This window comes from Homarus americanus, unplaced genomic scaffold (genome assembly GCF_018991925.1).
Source record: "Homarus americanus isolate GMGI-L3 unplaced genomic scaffold, GMGI_Hamer_2.0 scaffold34360, whole genome shotgun sequence".
NCBI lineage: Eukaryota > Metazoa > Arthropoda > Malacostraca > Decapoda > Nephropidae > Homarus > Homarus americanus.
In genome coordinates, this window is record NW_024739403.1 from 175,426 (window position 1) to 197,577 (window position 22,152).

The window sequence follows — 22,152 nt, forward strand, 5'->3', positions numbered from 1 at the left end:
CCTCCGACAACACCACTTTCCCCTCACCACAACACCACCTTCCCTCACCCACCTACCTTCTCCCCACCACAACACCATCCCCTCACCACAACACCACCTTCTCACCACAACACCATCTTCTCCCTCCCCCCAACACCACCTTCTCCCTCACCACAACACCACCCTCCCTCACCACCTTACACCCCTCACCACAACACACAGCCCTCCACCACAACACCACCTTCCTCCACCACAACACCACCTTCCCTCCACCACAACACCACCTTCTCCCTCCACCACACACCACCTTCTCTCCTCACCACAACCACCTTCTCCCTCACCACAACACCATCTTCTCCCCTCACCCAACACCCTTCCCTCCTCTACACCACCTTCTCCTCACACAACACCACCTTCTCCACACACCTCAACACCACCTCCTTCTCCTCCACCACAACACCACCTTCTCCCTCACCCCACAACACCACCTTCTCCTCACCCACAACACCACCTTCCCTCACCCTACTCTCACCACAACACCATCTTCTCCTCACCCACAACACCACCTTCCCTCACCACAACACCACCTTCCCTCCACCACAACACCACCTTCCCCTCACCCACAAAACCTTCCCTCACCACCTTACCTTCCCTCACCACAAACCTCCTTCTCCTCCCCACAACACCACCTTCTCCCTCACCCTACCTTACTTCCTCACCACAACACCACCTTCCCTCACCACAACACCACCCTCACCCCCACCACCTTCCTCCCTCCCCAACACCATCTTCTCCTCACCACAACACCACCTTCCCCTCCACCACAACACCATCTTCTCCCTCACCCACAACACCACCTTCTCCCTCACCACAACCCACCCCCTCCACCCCACAACACCCCTCCCACCACAACACCACCTTCTCCCCTCACCACAACACCACCTTCCTCCTCTCACAACACCATCTTCTCCCCTCCACCACAACACCACCTTCCCTCACCACAACACCCACCCTCCTCACCCACAACACCACCTTCCCTCCACCTTCCCCTCCACCACAACACCACCTTCTCCCACCACAACCTTCTCCTCCACCACAACACCATCTTCTCCTCACCCCACCTCACCTTCTCCCTCCCCTCCTCCCTCACCACCAACACCTTCTCCCCTCCACCACAACACCACCTTCCTCTCCACAACACCATCTCCCTCCCCCCCTCTCCTCACCACAACACCACCTTCCCTCCCACCACAACACCACCTTCTCCCTCACCCCTTCCCTCCACCCACAACACCATCTTCCTCCCTCCACCACAACACCACCCTCCCTCACCCAACACCACCTTCCCTCACCACAACCACCTTCCCTCCCACAACACCTTCTCCCTCCCCACCACAACACCACCTTCCCCTCACCACAACACCACCTTCTCCTCACCACAAACCACCTTCTCCCCTCACCACAACACCACCTTCCCCTCACCACAACAACCTTCCTCACCACAACACCACCTTCTCCTCCCACCACAACACCACCTTCTCCCTCCACCACAACACCATCTTCTCCTCACCACAACACCACCTTCTCCTCACCACAACACCATCTTCTCCTCACCACAACACCCTTCTCCTCCACCACAACACCACCTTCCCCTCACCTTCCCTCTCCCTCCACCACACAACCTTCTCCCCTCACCACAACACCACCTTCTCCTCACCACAACACCACCTTCCCCTCACCACAACACCACCTTCCCTCACCACACACCACCTTCCCTCACCACCACCTTCTCCTCACCCTCTCCCCTCACCACAACACCACCTTCCCTCACCACAACCACCCTTCTCCTCACCACAACACCACCTTCCCCCTCACCACAACACCATCTTTCCTCCACACACCTCCACACCATTCCCCTCTCCACAACACCATCTTCTCCTCACCACAACACCACCTTCTCCCCCACCACAACACCACCTCCCCCCACCACAACACCATCTTCTCCCCACCACAACACCACACTTTCCACTCACCCCAACACCATTCCCTCACCCACCATCTTCTCCCTCACCACAACCCACCTTCTCCCCACCACAACACCACCTTCTCCCTCACCACAACACCACACTTCCCTCACCACACACCATCTCCCTCACCACAACACCACCTTCTCCACCACAACACCATTCCCCACCATACCAACCTTCTCCCCCACCACACCACCTTCTCCCCACCATCCACAACCACTTCTCCCCACCACCACCACACCTCTCCCTCACCTCACACCACTATCCCACAACACCCATTCTCCCCCACCACACACCATCTTCACCACCACACCACCTTCCTCACCACAACACCACCTTCTCCCCACCACCACACCATCTTCTCCTCACCACCACACCATCTTCTCCCCCACCACAACACCATCTTCCTCCCTCCACCCACCACCACCCTTCCTCACCACCACACCACCTTTACCACAACACCAAATCTTCTCCCTCACCCACAACAACCTTCTTCCCCCACCCACAACACCACTTTCTCCCCCACCACCACCTTCTCCCCCACCACAACACCACCTTCTCCCTCACCACCCAACTTCTCCTCCTACCCACCTTCTCCCCACACAACCCACCTTCTCCCCCCCACAGACCACCTTCCCCACCACAGTGGCAGATGGTCACCACAACACCAGCAGCAATGACACAGCACCACTACTACTGTTTAGACGGTAATTGTAGCCCCAGTAGCCTCCACACACACACACACACACACACACACACACACACACACACACACACACACACACACACACACACACACACACACACACACACACACACACACACACACACACACACACACACACACACACACACACACACACACACACACACACACACACACACACACACACACACACACACACACACACACACACACACACACACACACACACACACACACACACACACACACACACACACACACACACACACACACACACACACACACACACACACACACACACACACACACACACACACACACACACACACACACACACACACACACACACACACACACACACACACACACACACACACACACACACACACACACACACACACACACACACACACACACACACACACACACACACACACACACACACACACACACACACACACACACACACACACACACACACACACACACACACACACACACACACACACACACACACACACCTCTCCTACCCAGGTATATTATTTCTTATGTATGGATGATAATAGTCCTAATTAAGGCATCATTAAGTATTGGCCAGATCAATTGTCATTACTTTCAAACTAGATTTTTTCTTATTTCTATATATAAAGGTTTCCAGGTGTGGTGGGTTGAGAATGGTAAATGTTCAACGTGTATCAGAGACGAAGGAACAACTAGTGCGTCAACTATACAGTAGTGTTTTAATGGTACCAGTATTATTCTGATCACACACTACATATCACAAGCATGATAATCAGGTAAACTTCATATGTCATTCATTACGTACAGTATAAGCTGCCCGTCGTGAGAGTCTAGTCGTGTTTTTCAAACGTTTTTTACTGCGACCCACAGCCAGAACAACAATTTGAATTGCGACCCATTAAACCTAAGGTATGTGTGAAATTGAGCTTAGGTTGGTACAGAAAAACTACGATTACAGTTTTCTGCAAAACGGATGACACGAGAGGTAAAAAAGAATCGAAATGCTCTCCTTGCAGTCGCTTCCTGCAGACTGTAGGTGTACATTACAATAACCAAGCCTAAATTATGGTGCATTTATTTTATTTTTCTTATTTATTTTCGCGACCCATTTTTATTTGGCGACCCAATTTATTTATTTCGCGACCCACTGAAGGGTCGGGACCCATAGGTGAAAACCCCTGGTCTAGTCTGTAGGTACAGCCTCGGGATGACTCTTAAGGCAAAATGGAAATCATTCAAACCTGCCACCAGGGGCTGTGTGTCTGACGTGGCCCGTCCCATGGACTCTGACACCTAACTTATCACACCAGACGAGAGATTCCGCACCTTGTGTCCAGCGCTGTGAGGTTAGAACAGTCAAGCATTCACACGACTCTCAACACAAGTGGGGAGGTCAACAAAAGACTTCTTTTAAATTCTTCTTATCAGTGAGAAATGGATGATGTATGATACTTGACAAGGGATGTTGATCGTCACCTCTCAATATAGAGTAGTACTGTCCACACAAACACAAGATGAAACATTACTCTGAACAAAGCAGCTGTACAAGAGAGCGTGAGGGTAGTGGGTACAGTGCACCCGCACGCCCACATCAGGGTGGTCCAGCCCGCCCATCACAGCCCGACGCGCATATCAAACAATGCCGTGAAAAATGTCTTAACTTGCTTTCGCAAACATGATATTCACGACGTCGGGAGCCGGTACGGTCACGGACGCACCAGCCTGGGGCCGCCTCCATTCTGCGCACATCCACATCACTCACCCTGCTGATCTGCTCCCCTGAGGCCATACCCCCAGGTGAGCTATCACGACAACCTCCTTCACAGTTGACAAGACAGGTAGCCCCATCAGTCTGGCGGTACCTGCTCCCCCTCAGGTGAAGCATCCAGCATAGAGGGCAGCGTCTCACGGGAGGTGACAGAACAAATACCTCCGTCACTCTTGCGTGTGTGTCCCCAGCAGGTACACCCCAGGGTACGCTCAACAAACCCAGGACCTTCATCAGAGTGAGACGAGAGGAGGGAGGGGCACTTGCTGCTCACCTTACCGTACTACTGTACATGTCTTGACCATCAGCTGCCGGGATGCTGCCGGTGTCTCTGGCATGCACACAATTACCCATTGTCTTCATTATCTGCACCACCATCCACACCTTCACACACACACACACAAATAACCTAAGTTTGATCACGCTAACCCAGGCGGCAACACTTAAGCATGAACCTAGAATATGAAGGAAAGTTAGGCACAGGAGGAGGTTAAGGCTGAACACTTCTCTACTGTACCTTGTCCTCATTCTCACACGTAGACTCATGATTAAACTGCAATTCTACAAACCTTCCTTGCATCAACACTCTCCACCCATCACACTGCTACTTAGAACAATATACCAGCGGGTGTTGGAGCCACATATAGGCGGCATACCTGACCGAAACACATTATACAGTCGTGGTTATTAGTGTTTATATCACCTTAGCTGTTTCATGTTTTACTGTGTGTGTGTGTGTGTGTGTGTGTGTGTGTGTGTGTGTGTGTGTGTGTGTGTGTGTGTGTGTGTGTGTGTGTGTGCCTCTTGTGTGGTTCTTATGTGGTTTCTCGTGTGGCTCCAGTGATCAGAAGATATCCCCGTCACTCTCTCCTACACTACACGTACAAGTACTTCAAGATGTTAGTAATTTTCATAGGTGTCACTCCCTCTTCCTTCACAGCTTCTCGCTACATAATTACCAGAGTAGCAACACCTATTCCTTTCTGAACATTTTGAACAACATTTAGAACACTCACTTCTTGTTGAGCATTGACTCCCTTTAATTAACCACCTCTTACGGGACCCAGGTGTGAATGTCTTCAAATTAACCTGTAGTGATCTGGTTCTGTTCTGTGTTCCTCCCCTTATCACACACACACACACACACACACACACACACACACACACACACGTACGTTCATCACCACCAAGAGAGTATGAGGGTGAACAAGAGGAGGAAGACAGTTTTGTCACATAGTTCTGTGTGTGGTGGTGTCAGGAATGTTCAACACTGGGAAGTATTGTTAGAGTGTCGCCTGGTTATAGTTGTGTTATTACCTCAAATTACAGATCCTGGTATAATTACCGGCTGGGTGGCACAACGGTTCTAATCCCACCAATCAGAAGCCAGAGATCATGGCACAACGGACAACGCCCACCAATCACAAGTGAGTAATCTGCCGTGACCTCATCAGTTGTACCTCTGCTTCCCACTGGCTCTTCTCAGGTTATAAACTGATTCCCGCTTTAATTATTACATAAATTATCGTTTACATCATTGTGCTGGACAGAGACGAGCTTCTTAAGACACGTCCCGGTACAGCCACCACACTTGTCCCTCACACAACACCTCAACAACCTGTGTCTATCTGATTATTGTTATGTGTATGTTTATAAGCTTAGGTACATGCACTATCTATCTATCTATCTATCTATCTATCTATCTATCTGTCCGTCCGTTCCGTCTGTCTATCTGGAACAACTCCACCAAATTCTCCCCATACTGTTAACTTCCCTTCATTTCACTCTGCTTATACCAGTTGTGTTCTATCATAGTGTTCCTCTCACACCTGCTGCACCTACCACACCTGCTGTACCCTTACCACACCTGCTGCACCTTACCACACCTGCTTACCACACCTGCTGCACCCTACCACACCTGCTGCACCCTTACCACACCTACTGCACCCTACCACACCTGCTGCACCCCCACACACCTGCTGCACCCCTTACCACACCTCTGCACCTTACCACACCTGCTGCACCCCTTACCACACCTGCTGCACCCTTACCACACCTGCTGCCCCTTACCACACCTGCTGCCCTTACAAACACTCCTGTGCTTACCACACCTGCTGCACCCCCACACACCTGCTGCACCCTTACCACACCTGCTCCACCCCACACACCTGCTGTACCCTACCACACCTGCTGCACCCCTTACCACACCTGCTGTACCCTTACCACACCTGCACCCTTTACCACACCTGCTGCACCCCACCACACCTGCTGCACCCTACACACCTGCTGTACCCCACCACACCTGCTGTACCTTACCACACTCTCACCCTACCCACACCTGCTGCACCCTTACACACCCACTGCACCCTTACCACACCTACTGCACCCTTACCACACCTGCTGCACCCTACCACCAACCTGCACCTTACCACACCTGCTGCACCTACCACACCTGCTGCACCCTTACCACACCTGCTTGCACCTTACCACACCTGCTATACCCTTACCACACCTGCTGCACCCTTACCACACCTGCTGCACCCTTACCACACCTGCTGCACCCTTACCACAACACATTTTATTTCCGTGTCAGGGTCGTTATTAACATACTGTTCATCTCTATATATATTCCTGGGCTTTTTTTCCACTAAGGAACAGAGTAATTAGTGAAGTAAGTATAGTAGTCATCAGCACGGTAAAAGCTCTAATTGTCCAGGTGTATTGTGGCTGCAGACCCCATCCTCCCTCCTGTACCTGTCACCCTTCCACTTCTCCTCCTCCTCCTCCCACTCTACAACGACGCATAATTGGAGGTGGATTGTGAGCAGTGATGTACCACTTTATGTCGCCAATAGCACCACGCTTTGGATTCTCTCAAGACTGTAAGATGCTTTGAGAATTTCCTTTGACCTGTAGATATAAACTTTCTCACTAACTCTAGACGTGAGGATATAAACTTTTCCGACTGCAGACCTGAGGATATAAACTTTCTAACTGTAGACGTGAAGATATAAACTTTTCCAACTGTAAACGCGAGGATATAAACTTTCCTAACTGTAGACGTGAGGATATAAACTTTCCTAACTGTAGACGTGAGGATATAAACTTTTCCCAACTGTAGACGTGAGGATATAAACTTTTCACTAATTGTAGACGTGAAGATATAAACTTTTCCCTAACTGTAGACGTGAGGATATAAACTTTTCACTAACTGTAGACGTGAGGATATAAACTTTTCAACTGTAGACGTGAGGATATAAACTTTTCACTAATTGTAGACGTGAAGATATAAACTTTTCACTAATTGTAGACGTGAAGATATAAACTTTTCCTCACTGTAGACGTGAGGATATAAACTTTTCCCTAACTGTAGACGAGGATATAAACTTTTCACTAACTGTAGACGTGATATAAACTTTTCACTAATTGTAGACGTGAAGATATAAACTTTTCTAACTGTAGACGTGAGGATATAAACTTTTCACTAACTGTAGACGTGAGGATATAAACTACTAATTGTAGACGAAGATATAAACTTTTCTCACTGTAGACGTGAGGATATAAACTTTTCCCGAACTGTAGACGTGGAGGATATAAACTTTTCTCAACTGTAGAGACGGAGGATATAAACTTTTCTCAACTGTAAACGCGATATAAACTTTTCCCTAACTGTAAACGTGAGGATATAAACTTTTCCCCTAACTGTAGACGTGGAGATATAAACTTTTCACTAACTGTAGACGAGGATATAAACTTTTCACTAATTGTAGACGTGAAGATATAAACTTTTTCCTCTACTGTAGACGAGGATATAAACTTTTCCTAACTGTAGAGCGTGAGGATATAAACTTTTCCCTAACTGTAGACGCGAGGATATAAACTTTCCCTAACTGTAGACGTGAGATATAAACTTTTTCTAACTGTAGACGTGAGGATATAAACTTTTTCAATAACTGTAGACGTGAGGATATAAACTTTTCCCTAACTGTAGACGTGAGGATATAGCTTTTCAACTGTGAGGATATGCTTTCCCTAACTGTAGACGTGAGGATACAAACTTTTTCACTAACTGTAGACGTGAGGATATAAACTTTTCCCTAACTGTAGACGTAGATATAAACTTTTTCACTAACTGTAGACGTGAGGATATAAACTTTTTCACTAACTGTAGACGTTAAGAATCAACAGGAGGTAAGAAGGAATGAGGAGAAAATAAGGGAAGGGGAGATGATGGAGAACGAGAGGATGAAGAGGCAGGTGCAGGAGGCAAAGAGAAGGAAGTAGGTGAAATAAATTACAAAAAATTATGTTACAAATGTATAGTTAAACGATGCATTAATTGTGATAACGAAATCTGTCAACCCAGAAAGGTGTCTGAGGGTTGGCGACCACAGCCCACCATCCCGAAGGTTTTTACGGCTGAACAGTAATTAATCCGTATCATCATCACCATCATCATCATCATCACCATCATCATCATCATCATCATCATCATCATCACCATCATCATCATCAACCAACCACCACATCACCATCACACCACCATCACCACCACCATCACCATCATCATCATCACCACCAATCACCATCACCAATCATCATCACCATCATCACCATCACCCCCACCACCATCACCACCACCATCACCATCACCATCATCACCATCACCATCATCACCATCCCACCCACCATCATCCCACCATCATCCCATCACCCACCACCCACCCATCATCATCCACCATCACCCACACTCACCACCATCATCCACCATCATCACCATCATCACCCACCATCATCACCACCAATCACTCCACCATCATCACCATCACCTCCACCATCACCACTCAATCACCATCATCACCCACATCACCACCATCACCATCACCACCATCATCACCACCATCATCATCATCATCTCATCACCATCAACCATCACCATCACCATCATCATCATCACCATCATCATCACCACATCATCATCACCATCACCATCATCATCACCATCATCATCACCATCATCATCATCATCACCATCATCATCACCACATCATCACTCACATCACCATCATCACCATCATCACCATCATCACCATCACCATCACCATCATCATCACCCATCATCACCATCACCATCATCATCACCATCATCATCATCATCATCATCATCATCACCACATCACCATCATCATCATCATCACCATCATCACCATCATCATCACCATCATCATCACCATCATCATCACCATCATCATCATCACCATCATCATCACCATCATCATCTCACCTCTAATTATATGAGTAAAATATCCCTCATTCTTCCCATCAATAAATGTTCATTACTCTCGTTGTTTTAGCCAATCACAGCGCTACTTTATTTTGTATTCTCACTATTTTAACCAATCATAGTAGTTCTTTATTTGTTTTCCTGTTTTGTTCAATAGACAGACACAACAACCCTGCAACACCACCCGCCCCTGCAACACCACCACGCCTCCTGCAACACCACCGGCTCCTGCAACACCACCACCCGACTCCTGCAGCACCACCCGCCCCTGCAACACCACCCGCCTCCTGCAACACCACCCGCCCTCTGCAATACCACCCGCCTCCTGCAACACCACCCGCCTCCTGCAACACCACCCGCCTCCTGCAACACCTGGAATGTAATGCAAATGAGCCTCAGAAGCCCAGATGATACCTGTATACCTGAGGGTGTCAAGAGGGTACGGTCACCACCTCCACACACCTGCACCAGCTATATTTCTACTACAACATGGCAGGTGTGTCAATATCACTACTATCATCACATACCTGACAACACACCTGCACCAGCAATATTTCTACTACAACATGGCAGAGGTGTCAGCTGTCAACTACCCCCTCCCCCTCCACCACTACACACACGTGACCTGCACTAGCTCCGGCCAGACCAACATCATCACTGGCAGGTGTATGTGGGGCTAGTACCTACCTGAGGGAGGGACAGGTGTGGTCAAGGTCGCGGTCAGTAGCCTAAGCAGTTGACAGGTGAGAATCTATGACAAAAAAAGTTCCAACGTAACTATTTTTTTTTTCATTTAAATAAAAGAAAAAATTATCTTCAAGAGTTTGGACAATTAATTGGAGTCTTGTATCTACCTTTCCTCTAGCTACCATCACCAACCACCCCCCCTCCTTTACCTACCTCCCCTTACTACCCCCACCTACCACCCCTACGCATTAAATTACAGTGGTGGGGGGGGGGGGACAGCACGTGTCATCCACCATCGGGAACATGAAACGTCTTCATTACATTACATCCACTACCACGGCCCATCATCCACCCTAACCCACCATCACCCCTTCATCATCCGGGTGTCGTCAATACATCCATCTTTTATCACGAGTGTTTGGATGAAAGTGGATAACATTCTGGATAAAATAAAATTAAGTTCACTGACACACAACCAAAGGAAAACCTCAAGCAGCAAGTAATATAGACAAGTTATAATTAAAAACGTAAACATGGAAGGTAATTACAGGTGGGACACACACACACACACACACACACACACACACACACACACACACACACACACACACACACACACACACACACACACACACACACACACACACACACACACACACACACACACACAGAGCAACGATAAAGAACATAAGATAAAGGGGGAGAGAAAAACAATGAATTTAGACAAGAGGAACAGATTAGGTGAGAAACAAGAGCAAATGGTGGTGGTGGTGGTGGAAGGTGAGGCGAGGGCAGCTAGTGTGGTGTGTGTCGCTGAGGGGGGGGGGGGGACAGTGTGACGCGCTTTAATATGTCACATCACTGTACCAGTCACCATACTTCCTTAACTTCCTCTGAGGTTGGTGGAGTCCTCGGGGTTTTAGCGTGTAAGGGTGAGGTTGAGTGAGCCGCGTCAGGAGGCCCTAGGTATGAGGAGTTTAAGAGGCCAGCGTGAATAAACGGTTTGGACAACTTGGCTGGCGGACGTGGAGGCTATTGTGGTCAGCCGCGGCGGTCCAGCCAGCCAGGCCCCGCACCGAGCGTTACACCCGTACCCTCCTTCCTTCCTTCTCTCTCCTTCCATTTCCCTAATTGTCCCTCCCTTCTTCCCTCCGTCTCCCTACTTCATCCTCCACCCATCTCTTTACTTGTCCCTTCATCCCCATGTTTGTAAAGGTGAGGGCAGGTGAGAGGGGGAAGGGAGATCAGGTGTGAAGGACAGGTAAGGGTAGGGAGGTAAGGTAGGCCCATATTAATGACAGGTAAGCCTCCTACGTCATATTTAAGGTGGTGTTTGGGCCCAGCACGACCCCCCCCCTAAAAATCCTACCCAGACGAATTCCTACTGGGCCAAAAAAAAAAAAAAAAAAAACTCACTCCAGAAATATTACGAGACAAAAATCCCACAGCATTCCGATCCTTAAATCGAGGTACTCCTTAAGGTCAGGTCAGGTCAGGGAGGGCACGGTTAGGTCAGATGAGGGATGATACAGATAGGTTAGGTTAGGTTAGGTCAGGGAGGGCACGGTTAGGTCAGATGAGGGATGATACAGATAGGTTAGGTTAGGTTAGGTCAGGTCAGGGAGGATACAGATAGGTTAGGTCAGGTCAGGGAGGATACAGATAGGTTAAATCAGGTCAGGGAGGATACAGATAAGATAGGTTAGGTTAGGTCGTGTACTGGAGGGCACTTAAAGGCATACAGCCAAACAACTCTACGCTGCCCCCCCCCCACCCACCCACACACACGCCTGTAGTGCCACACAACTCCACGGTACCACCACATACACTTTGACGTTACCTCATTTTGAAGGCAGACTCTGGTAGATGTAAACACACACACACACACACACACACACACACACAAACACACACGGACCTAACCTTCCTTTGAGATTATTATTAAACAGAACCCCATTATTTTTTTTTTACAAACATCATTAATATCTTTTTGGCATCAACACAGATTAATTATATCAATACATAAGGGTTAAGTTCATCTGTAGTTAATCCTCACTCGACGTGGCAAACATCTCCAATGTCACCTGAGTTAAGTTACCTGAGTATCCGTCCACCTTCCCTGACCGATAAATACCTTCGCGTGTTAGGGATATTTTTTTGTGTGTGAGGAGGGGGGGGGGACAGGGGAACGTGGGGGAACAGGGCAGTGGGGAAAGGGCAGTGGGGGAACAGGGCAGTGGGGAATAGGGGCAAGGGGGGTCAAATCCGGCGGCCTCCTGCATGATATACTATAATAATGTCCTCCCCAAGACAAGAGAGATAGAAAGACTAATGCTAACAAGACTACAGAAACAGGTTATGATGCATCTAGGTCAACGAGAGTTTAATCGTGTGTAAATTATTGCGTGTTACTCTACCCGGTTTGTACCCAGTTCCCCACACGAGGGTTAGGTGATACTCCTTGAGTACGATGACTTAGCCCCCAGAATATAATAACCTCAAACCTTTTATAAGAACACCATAGTACTCAAGGGGTTAATTTCAATGTATTTAAAGGATTGGGTCATCGTACTCAAGGGCGTTTAGGTCATCGTACTCAAGAGATTAATCCACCGTACTCAAGAGATTAGGTCATCGTACTCAAGGGATTAATCCGGCACACCGACTACTCACAAATCCCGGCATATAAAGGTCGACTCGTGACCTATGAAAAGACGGCTGAACTCTGCACCACCACCACCACCACCCGCCCATGTCATAAATCACCCAATGGAATTAATTCTTCTCTCCTTTCTGCTCAAGTGACGGCACAGAACACGACGCTGGAGTCTTGATTAATACAGGTAATAACACGACTCACCTGATGAGTCCCCACCATACCTTAGTTTATTTCACCTAAAGATTAACCACCCCTAATATTATTTTTGGAGGGACGAGGTTAGGTTAGGATAGTCTAGGTTAGGTTAATCATTAGGTGAAATAAACTGGGATGGTTATTCATCAGATCCAATAACACCGGCGTGAAAATACTGCATGGGAAGTTCATAACGTAACTCTTCTAAAAGCTTATAATGTGAGAGGTTCCAGCAATACAATATTCCTGGGTTTACAATATATACAACAAAATTAAAATATACACAAGAAATAAATCATCTAAAAAAATGGTCACATAATAGTAACACCGTATCTAAGATTACAGTATAAGTGCTCCCGAACTGACTGACTTACCTGATGTATGTACTGTCTTGTGATGCTTTAATATGTCACTTATCTCTTAAAATGTAAACAAAGAAAGACACATCAGTATAATCGTTTGGTCTTAAGTGGCACAGCACCATCAGACAAGGAACCATGAAGGCTCTTGTCTGCTGTGCACTAAAGGAAATATATCACACACTGCAAAAATAGTATCTTTACGGTGGATGTCCAATGAGTTTTAATATAAACACTACGATTCCTGTTGTCTCGGTGTAGGGGTTGACAAAGTCCTTTCTTCCTCGTTCATTGTGTCATAACATCGTCTAACACATACAAAAAAATAGTGAAGATATTTTTTGGGACAGTGTGTTAGTGACATTGAATGAGTAACGTATTTTAAGGACTCGGCACAGAGCTACATGGGAGGACTCAGTCACAGGGAGGAGAATATCACAGAGTACTTGTTGCCTCATGCCACATACGAGATGTTTGCAAAATGTTGATAAAAATCTTACCTGAATGAAAATATCTTACCTGACTCTGAAAAAATCTTACACATTTAATGATCTGAAAGAAAAATGGATTACTCAAACGAATATTACCCTTTGCACTGGCTTAATACGTCCCTGTACAGTAGATAAAAGGTAAGGCTGGCTCAAGCAAGTACAGTCATCATCACTACTGGGAATAACATAAGCAGCACAGAGTATTTGCTTCAGGTGTAACTTTCACACTAGTTCTCTGCTACATCAACAGGCCGGATCACCAGACGAATCTCCATCCCAGCTTATTTCACCCAAACATTAACATCCCTAACATAATTTTAGGGGGTTAGGTTAGGTTAGCATTAGGGAGGTTAATGTTCAGGTGAAATAAACTGTGGTGGATCTTCTTCAGGTGATCCCTTAAGCCCTACACATAAACATGTAAACAAGAGACATGAGAACCAAAAAGTTGAATTAAAAAGAGAGAGAGAGAGAGAGAGAGAGAGAGAGAGAGAGAGAGAGAGAGAGAGAGTAAAGTTTGTGAAGCGGAGCATGCATAATGACTGTAAACAAGCTAATTATCTGATTAGTTTGTTTACGTGGATGATGATTAGCGGCGTAAACAAGAGAAACAGCTCCCGGCGGTGGGCAACAGTGTGAGACGACAGTTCCCACACACACACACACTCATTCGCTCACACTTAAAGATACCTGGCCAACAACAATTACCTGGAGTTAGCTGGTTTAGTGGAGTTAACGTCTACTCTAGTCTGTTAGTGTCTGCAGGGCCAACCCACACCTAGAAGAGAAGCAGAGGTTTTAGTAGTGGCGGGGAGGGAAGGGAAGGGCAGTGCAGGACCAAACGTCTCCACTGGTGATGAACTTCGCTGTACTAAATCACTAAGCCAATAACACTTACTTATTACCTCTTGATAGATAAATAAATAAAGTGGGATAGTATGTAATTAGTGCTGTTGGTCAGAAGCCTTATAAACACGACTACCCCACACAGTTTAAGCTTTAAGTAAACATCAAGTGAACTATTTGCTATCTGGGGAGATCGTATGATTGAGGCATCACCAACGAACGTAACTTTTTTGCATTCTGTGGTTGATAACTCAGTGTTGACAGTGAGCTTTGTCGGGTGTTGAGAGAGCACCTGTTCAACACACCAGCACTGCACACTTGTCGGGTGTTGAGAGAGCACCTGTTCAACACACCAGCACTGCACACTTGTCGGGTGTTGAGAGAGCACCTGTTCAACACACCAGCACTGCACACTTGTCGGGTGTTGAGAGAGCACCTGTTCAACACACCAGCACTGCACATTTGTTGGGTGTTGAGAGAGCACCTGTTCAACACACCAGCACTGCACACTTGTCAATAACACTCATACTGAACCTTCTTGTGACATGAGCTCACACGACTACAAGTTATAATGTCCCTTCATGTTTATGTTCACGCAGACCCTTGAGGAAGCACCACTACTAAGGGATCGTCATGTACACCAATATTTTCTGTTCATATCTGTATCCCCCCGTCAGCTGTGACACATTTCGAGCACTTGGAAGCGGAACTAAGAACAACGCGTTTGGCCGAGATACATCCTCTGCAATCCCGCTCTACAAGTGAAAGTCACAGAAAACATGACGAAATATACAAAATCCTTAACAATGTTCTGGGCGTGTTACCTTCATACGGGACTCCTGTAAACACCAACATCAATTAGGGACCTTGAGAACACCGTATATAGGACACGTGACCGAACACCTGGAGTATTGCTCACACCACCAGGAGCCAGACAGGTGGCTACACCCTCATTAACAACACAAAGCTTGGTGCCCATGATACACAGTAACAATAGAAAGTGTTATTTTTAATATCTCTACAGAAACACAAAGCCTTTTATCTCACGTATATAGCGGATGAAAGCCCGGTGTGCGCCTGTCCAGCGCTGCCCCAACACCAGTATAGGGGTACAGTATATAACAAAGGTCATCATCTATACCTGTACCACAAGCACGAGGCAGTTGACAACACGAATACTCTCATAACAACTATATGAAGGATAAACCAACAATACTTATCGTGCTCAAGGACTATCACCTGACTGCACAAGACCAGTGACGGAAAACCTTTTATTTAAACGTTGATATTACGTCAACAACCAGAGGGGAGACTACAGCAAGTAGATGTAAACAATAAACACGTGAAGTCCAACACACCTCTACCTTGCAGCGTCATCGTTAGCAAAACTTGCCCGACAAATAGCCAGTTTTATCCGGTAAGAGATTCGTTTGAAGCGCCTTATAGTGAACCCGAGGCGGAGACAAAGGTGAACATCTAGACACTTATTATTATTTGATAACGTTTCAACCATCATCAGAAGTTAAATCTAGTAATAAACAACAATAATACATAATTCAACTACAGTATATTAGAGATACAGGGAGCTGAACCACTAGCTCTATATGCACAGGAGTTCAACTGACCGTCCGTCCGTTCATGTCTAGAGGTGATGGTGGTGCTTGTATCTTCGTGAGGAGGGAGCCATGTCCTGTCTCTGACTGAGGAGCCTAACAAAGGGTCCTGGTGGCCCTTAATCACTCAATAAGGTGGTTTGCGGGGTAATTGTCTCGTTCTAAACAACCTACACATCGTTGTTTCTTTTCTTTACCCTTACATTCTGTGGTGTTATTTACGGATGTGTCACAGGTTTATAATATTTGAGGCGTGAGGATCATAATGATATAAACCATAAGTGAAGATTAACTCATGGGGACTATAGGCTATACTTCACCACGCTCTACTACACCTCGGGGCTACCCTAGCAACAATAAACACTCGGGGAATAATATTTCTAAAAACAAAAAACAACAAAAAATATATATATTAATAATGATCACTTTGAAAAACACACAAACACACACACGCCCATAACACTTTCAGGGCTTGTTTATTTTTAGACTTAGACGAGATGAATATATTAATACATTATACCCGAACACACAGATACAGAGGGTGATGATACGCAGACAAACACACACACACACATTCTCTCTCTCATCTCTCTTTTCTCCTCACCCTTCTCTCCACCCCCCTCCTCTCTTCTTTCTCCTCACCCTTCTCCCTTCTCTCTCACTTTCTCCTGACCCCCCTGACCTCTCTCTCTCTCTCTCAGGGCTCCATCTGTCGCGGTACTCCCTCCAGTGGGCAACAAACTTGCAAATTGACTCCCACAAAATCCTCTATCACAAATTATAATCAATGGCGCCGCTGACAAAGACAAATTGGTATTCATGTTTGAGCTAAAAATAAAAAACACACTAAACTCGATTTCCGCAACTTGCACAACACCAAAGTTCCGCATACACACGTAACCTAACCTAACCTAACCGAACCTAACCGAACCTAACTTAACCGAACCTAACTTAAGCTATTCTAGACCAGATTATAACTTAATTTAACCTAACTTACATGAACCTTGGTTCGTGACAGACAAACACACATGACAGACTTAAATAACTGGAGGGATTTTCAGCATGGCAGAAATAATCTACATATCAAAGTTATTGTCAAATTTTCACCTTGATATAAGTGTAAACAGCGTCCCCATGTAACAACACCACCACCAACGGGACGAATACAAACACCTCCCCACACGAGCCGTTACCATGGCAGAGTATATAACAACATAACGCCGTTACTGAAGTTAATATAATCACTCAGTCATCATTGTCTTTACCGAAACACCCAAGGTGTTACAATTGCACGAACCGTTGGTAACACTTGGTCAATTTTGGCGCGGTTTGCCATCAAACCTATACCAAGTTTGGTGAAAATCCGCAAACCCGTTCTAGAGTTATTTTGAGGACACGCAAACAGACAGACAGAACCGGAGGTAAAAATCAAATAAAAACATATTTCTGGACGAACAAACATGTTCCTGCCAACAAGTGGTCGTTATGAGCCGAGCAGTGAGGCGCGGTGTTCCCCAGGACGGCACACCCTCCTCACCCCGCCCACCACCACCTGACTCATGACTCTACCGTTCCCTCAGTCCAACGCCCTCTTGTTGACACCTGCATGTACCAGGGGGCCTCGGAGGGCACTCGTGATACATGACCAACACAACAAGCGGTGGAGGCGTCGTATGAGAGGTTCTGGGAGTGATGCTGACAGACGATAGAGAACAAGTTGTACAGGACAGTATTTTTCTACAAGTCACTCACCAACTCGAAATCCAAACGTGGCTCACATCGCCTCATTTATATTTTTCCCGAGTAGACGTCAAAATAATGTCAATATATAAGTGTTGTGTCCCCATTATACTACAGTACTGTACCTGTTAGTTTAGTATCAAATTCTAAATGTTCATCAGGTAGTTTTCCATGAGTTACAGTCCTCACAAAATTAATCCTTGTTAAAATATAAAATTATACAATTTCATCATCTGGTTAATAAAAGGTTTGTTAAAAAATACACGTTAAAGGAGAGGATAGGTGAGGGACACGTGGTAAAAGTATCCCTGGGGCTCCAGTGTACAGTACAAACACTGCCCAGCCGAGGTAATAAGCTGGGTCTGTTGCAGCATCAAATGACGATACTGTTTTCATTTTACCGTTAATGCCGTTACTATGGTGTGTCTCGTCTGCCCCCTGCAACGGGACGTGAGGAGTAAAGTTGTCTCTGACCCTGTGCTTCCTTCGCTACCATGAACCCTACTCAATAACAACACTGGTAGTGAGTAGTACACTGTACCTTTCAGGAGGTAGCTGTAGAGACAGCCGCTCATCTGGTACATGCTGACGGAGATCTTCCGTTTCTTGGCGTTGGGTCTCAACATCCTCACACTATTAAGTCTGATTTGTTTCGATATCTAAATTTACTGTTTTCTTGTTTTATATTGATAATGTTTCATGTGTTAGAAGCTACGTACAACAAAATCATAAAAATCGTCTATGTACTGTAATCCCGGTGGACAATGTGAGGGTGAGGTGAAGGCCCGCAGTCAATCACCAGGTGTCGCCTCACACTCGGTAAACAGGATTTATCACCCACATTATTTTCAACAGTTGATGTGTCCCAGCCACCACAGTTAAGGTTTAACGTGCCCAGAATTGTGGTTTAAACTGGCGAGGTGTGCAGTGGGGAGCATCGACCGCAGCACAGCAACAGGCGTGGTTCATTTCAGAATAATTTGGAGTATATCCTGGAGGTGGCCTGGCCAACCCGTCACCCATCGCTGGAACTGTTCACTCACCCTCCCCTGTCACGCCACACTCAACACCCATACTCGTTTTGTCCCACATTTCCCGTTTTCCTTTCACTGCATGTTCAACACAACCACACTCGTTTCCCTGTTCACTGACGAGTGAACACAGAGTTCAGCTCTGGTACCACGTCGATGTTGGTAACTTTCACTTGGGATCCTGAGTAAACACACCATCAGCACGACTGTCACCTCCTTTATAAGTCTAATTAAATATTGTTTCCTGTCAAAGGTGTGTAGGTGACACAGGTGTGCGAGGTGAGGTGTGTGGAGGTGCACTACTGACACACTGAAGAGGCCGGAGGTGGGGCAGGTGTGTTCCGGGGGTTGGGGGAGCACCACAGGCTAGCTGGTCTCGCCCCACACACACATACCACCACCAATGACAACTACTCACAGCTCCACTGCCAGCATGGTTGAAGGTAAACTATGGACCCTGGTAAGAGTAATATTGCTAGATGGTCACATTTACTTTCACCTGAGGGCAGCCACCAGGTTCTGGCAGAGCCCCCACACACCACGACCGTGGTGGCCTATCACCATATGAGGCTGCCCAACAAGGTGCCAAGCCTTTAACCGGCTCTCCAGATTTACGGGAAACTAACCATCTTGTTTACTTAACTAAGGTACTTAGTGGCAACAAAGCTTAGTTTAATAATGCATAAACTAATTCAGACAGATAATGGAAGTGGGAATCAAGTATGACAACCATGAGGGCTGGTCCCGGGCAGCCAACAGAGTGGATTTACCCATGACCATACACGCTGACACCAGCCAAGCCTGAGTGTCTCTGCCTTGAGGATCTTGAGTCATAGTCTGAATACCTTCCATATGTTTGACTCACGTCTTCAAGAATAACACAACCTATTTATCCCGGTAATATATGTTATGCCAGGTGGAATACCGGGTAATGGAGGAAAGTATTTTCACAACTTCGGAAATACTGAATCAAGCTTAAAGGAAGCTTGCTGTTTACGAGTGACTGTTGCTAATGTCTATATAGTCTCATATTTTTAATTCCTAGGCGACAGGCGGTGGTGAGGTGTGTGTGTTGGCCGGAGGGTGGGCAGCGTGGTGACCAGTACTGCCACACCACCACCACCTCCTCACCTGAACACACACCTGCCTCCTGGACTACATGAATACCAACCCTGACAAACTCTCTGACTCACAGAGGAAACTTTTTGCCCAGTCCAAGCTCAAGAATTTATCATTCCTGTTTTTTTTTTCTTCAGAACATCCCAACATTTCATCGATGACGTCATAGTCACGTGATCCCTAGTACTGGTGTCGCTCTAGTGAACAAAACACAAATGCTAAAAAAAAATTAATATATTATCTTAATTTTTTTTTAATATATCACACTATGCCGGTAAGTTGTTGGGTTCCCTAGTGCTCACAACCTTAGACCTAAAAGGTTCCTGTACAAGAAAATATTTTAGTTTATCTCCAAACATTGAGGTCCGGAGAAACAGATGGAAATAACTTGGCATCGAACGACTCCCAAGACCCGGTTATAACAGCCAGTTGCTCATGACAGAATATGCAGTCGTCACTATTTCGGGGCCGAGAATACGAATACCATTATATATTTTTTGTCTTCTGCTTTCCACATTAATTGCATTTGAACTGTTGCCGAATAAAACTGACTAATGGCAATTCATCTTTTACGACGTTATGACTAATTCTTAATGGACTTTGAGTATTAGCAAATGGGTATGTGGTTCATGGCTTCGAATCTCAATCAGGTACTGCTCACCAAATGTACGACACGATAACTGATATGTAAATTCCACAACTACAAGATACGGTACATCACATATCCTTTATAAGTGTAGTATGTGTCTTAATAGCCACACACGTATCACCACACTCACCACCAACATTGTATTACCACACACTTCATCACCACACTCACCACGTATCACCACACTCACCACCAACATTGTATTACCACACACTTTATCACCACACTCACCACCAACAATGTATTACCACACACTTCATCACCACACTCACCACGTATCACCACACTCACCATCAACAATGTATTACCACACACTTCATCACCACACTCACCACGTATCACCACACTCACCACCAACATTGAATTACCACACACTTCATCACCACACTCACCACCAACAATGTATTACCACACACCCATCACCACACTCACCACGTATCACCACACTCACCACCAACAATGTATTACACACACTTCATCACCACACCACCACGTATCACCACACTCACCACCAACAATGTACACACACACTATCACCACACTCACCACCAACAATGTATTACCACACACTTCATCACCACACTCACCACGTATCACCACACTCACCACCAACAATGTATTACCACACACTTCATCACCACACTCACCACGTATCACCACACTCACCACCAACAATGTATTACCACACACTTCATCACCACACACACCACGTATCACCACACTCACCACCAACATTGAATTACCACACACTTCATCACCACACTCACCACCAACAATGTATTACCACACACTTCATCACCACACTCACCACGTATCACCACACTCGCCAATCTCAAGGTTTTTTACACTCGCGATGGTCTTCCGGGCGCAAGAGTCTATTTGTTGCCTTTACAGGCTATTAACGGTATGGATCACACAGGTTACTCGTGAGCCACAATGACCCCTAGATCATAAAATTTATTCCAATATAATTATGAG

The 22,152-nt window shown here is 46.4% G+C and overlaps 1 protein-coding gene across 2 annotated transcripts in view; it reads right to left on the reverse strand.

Moving 5' to 3' along the window:
* The window catches only part of LOC121874674 (serine/arginine repetitive matrix protein 2-like), a 178,602-nt gene that overhangs the window by 39,975 nt on the left and 116,475 nt on the right, over positions 1 to 22,152 (reverse strand). For both annotated transcript variants that reach the window (XM_042378908.1, XM_042378907.1), the window contains exon 3: positions 14,885 to 14,954. In XM_042378908.1, the coding sequence (XP_042234842.1) occupies positions 14,929 to 14,954 (26 nt within the window). In that variant the 3' untranslated portion in view covers positions 14,885 to 14,928. The remainder of the gene's footprint in view (positions 1 to 14,884; positions 14,955 to 22,152) is intronic.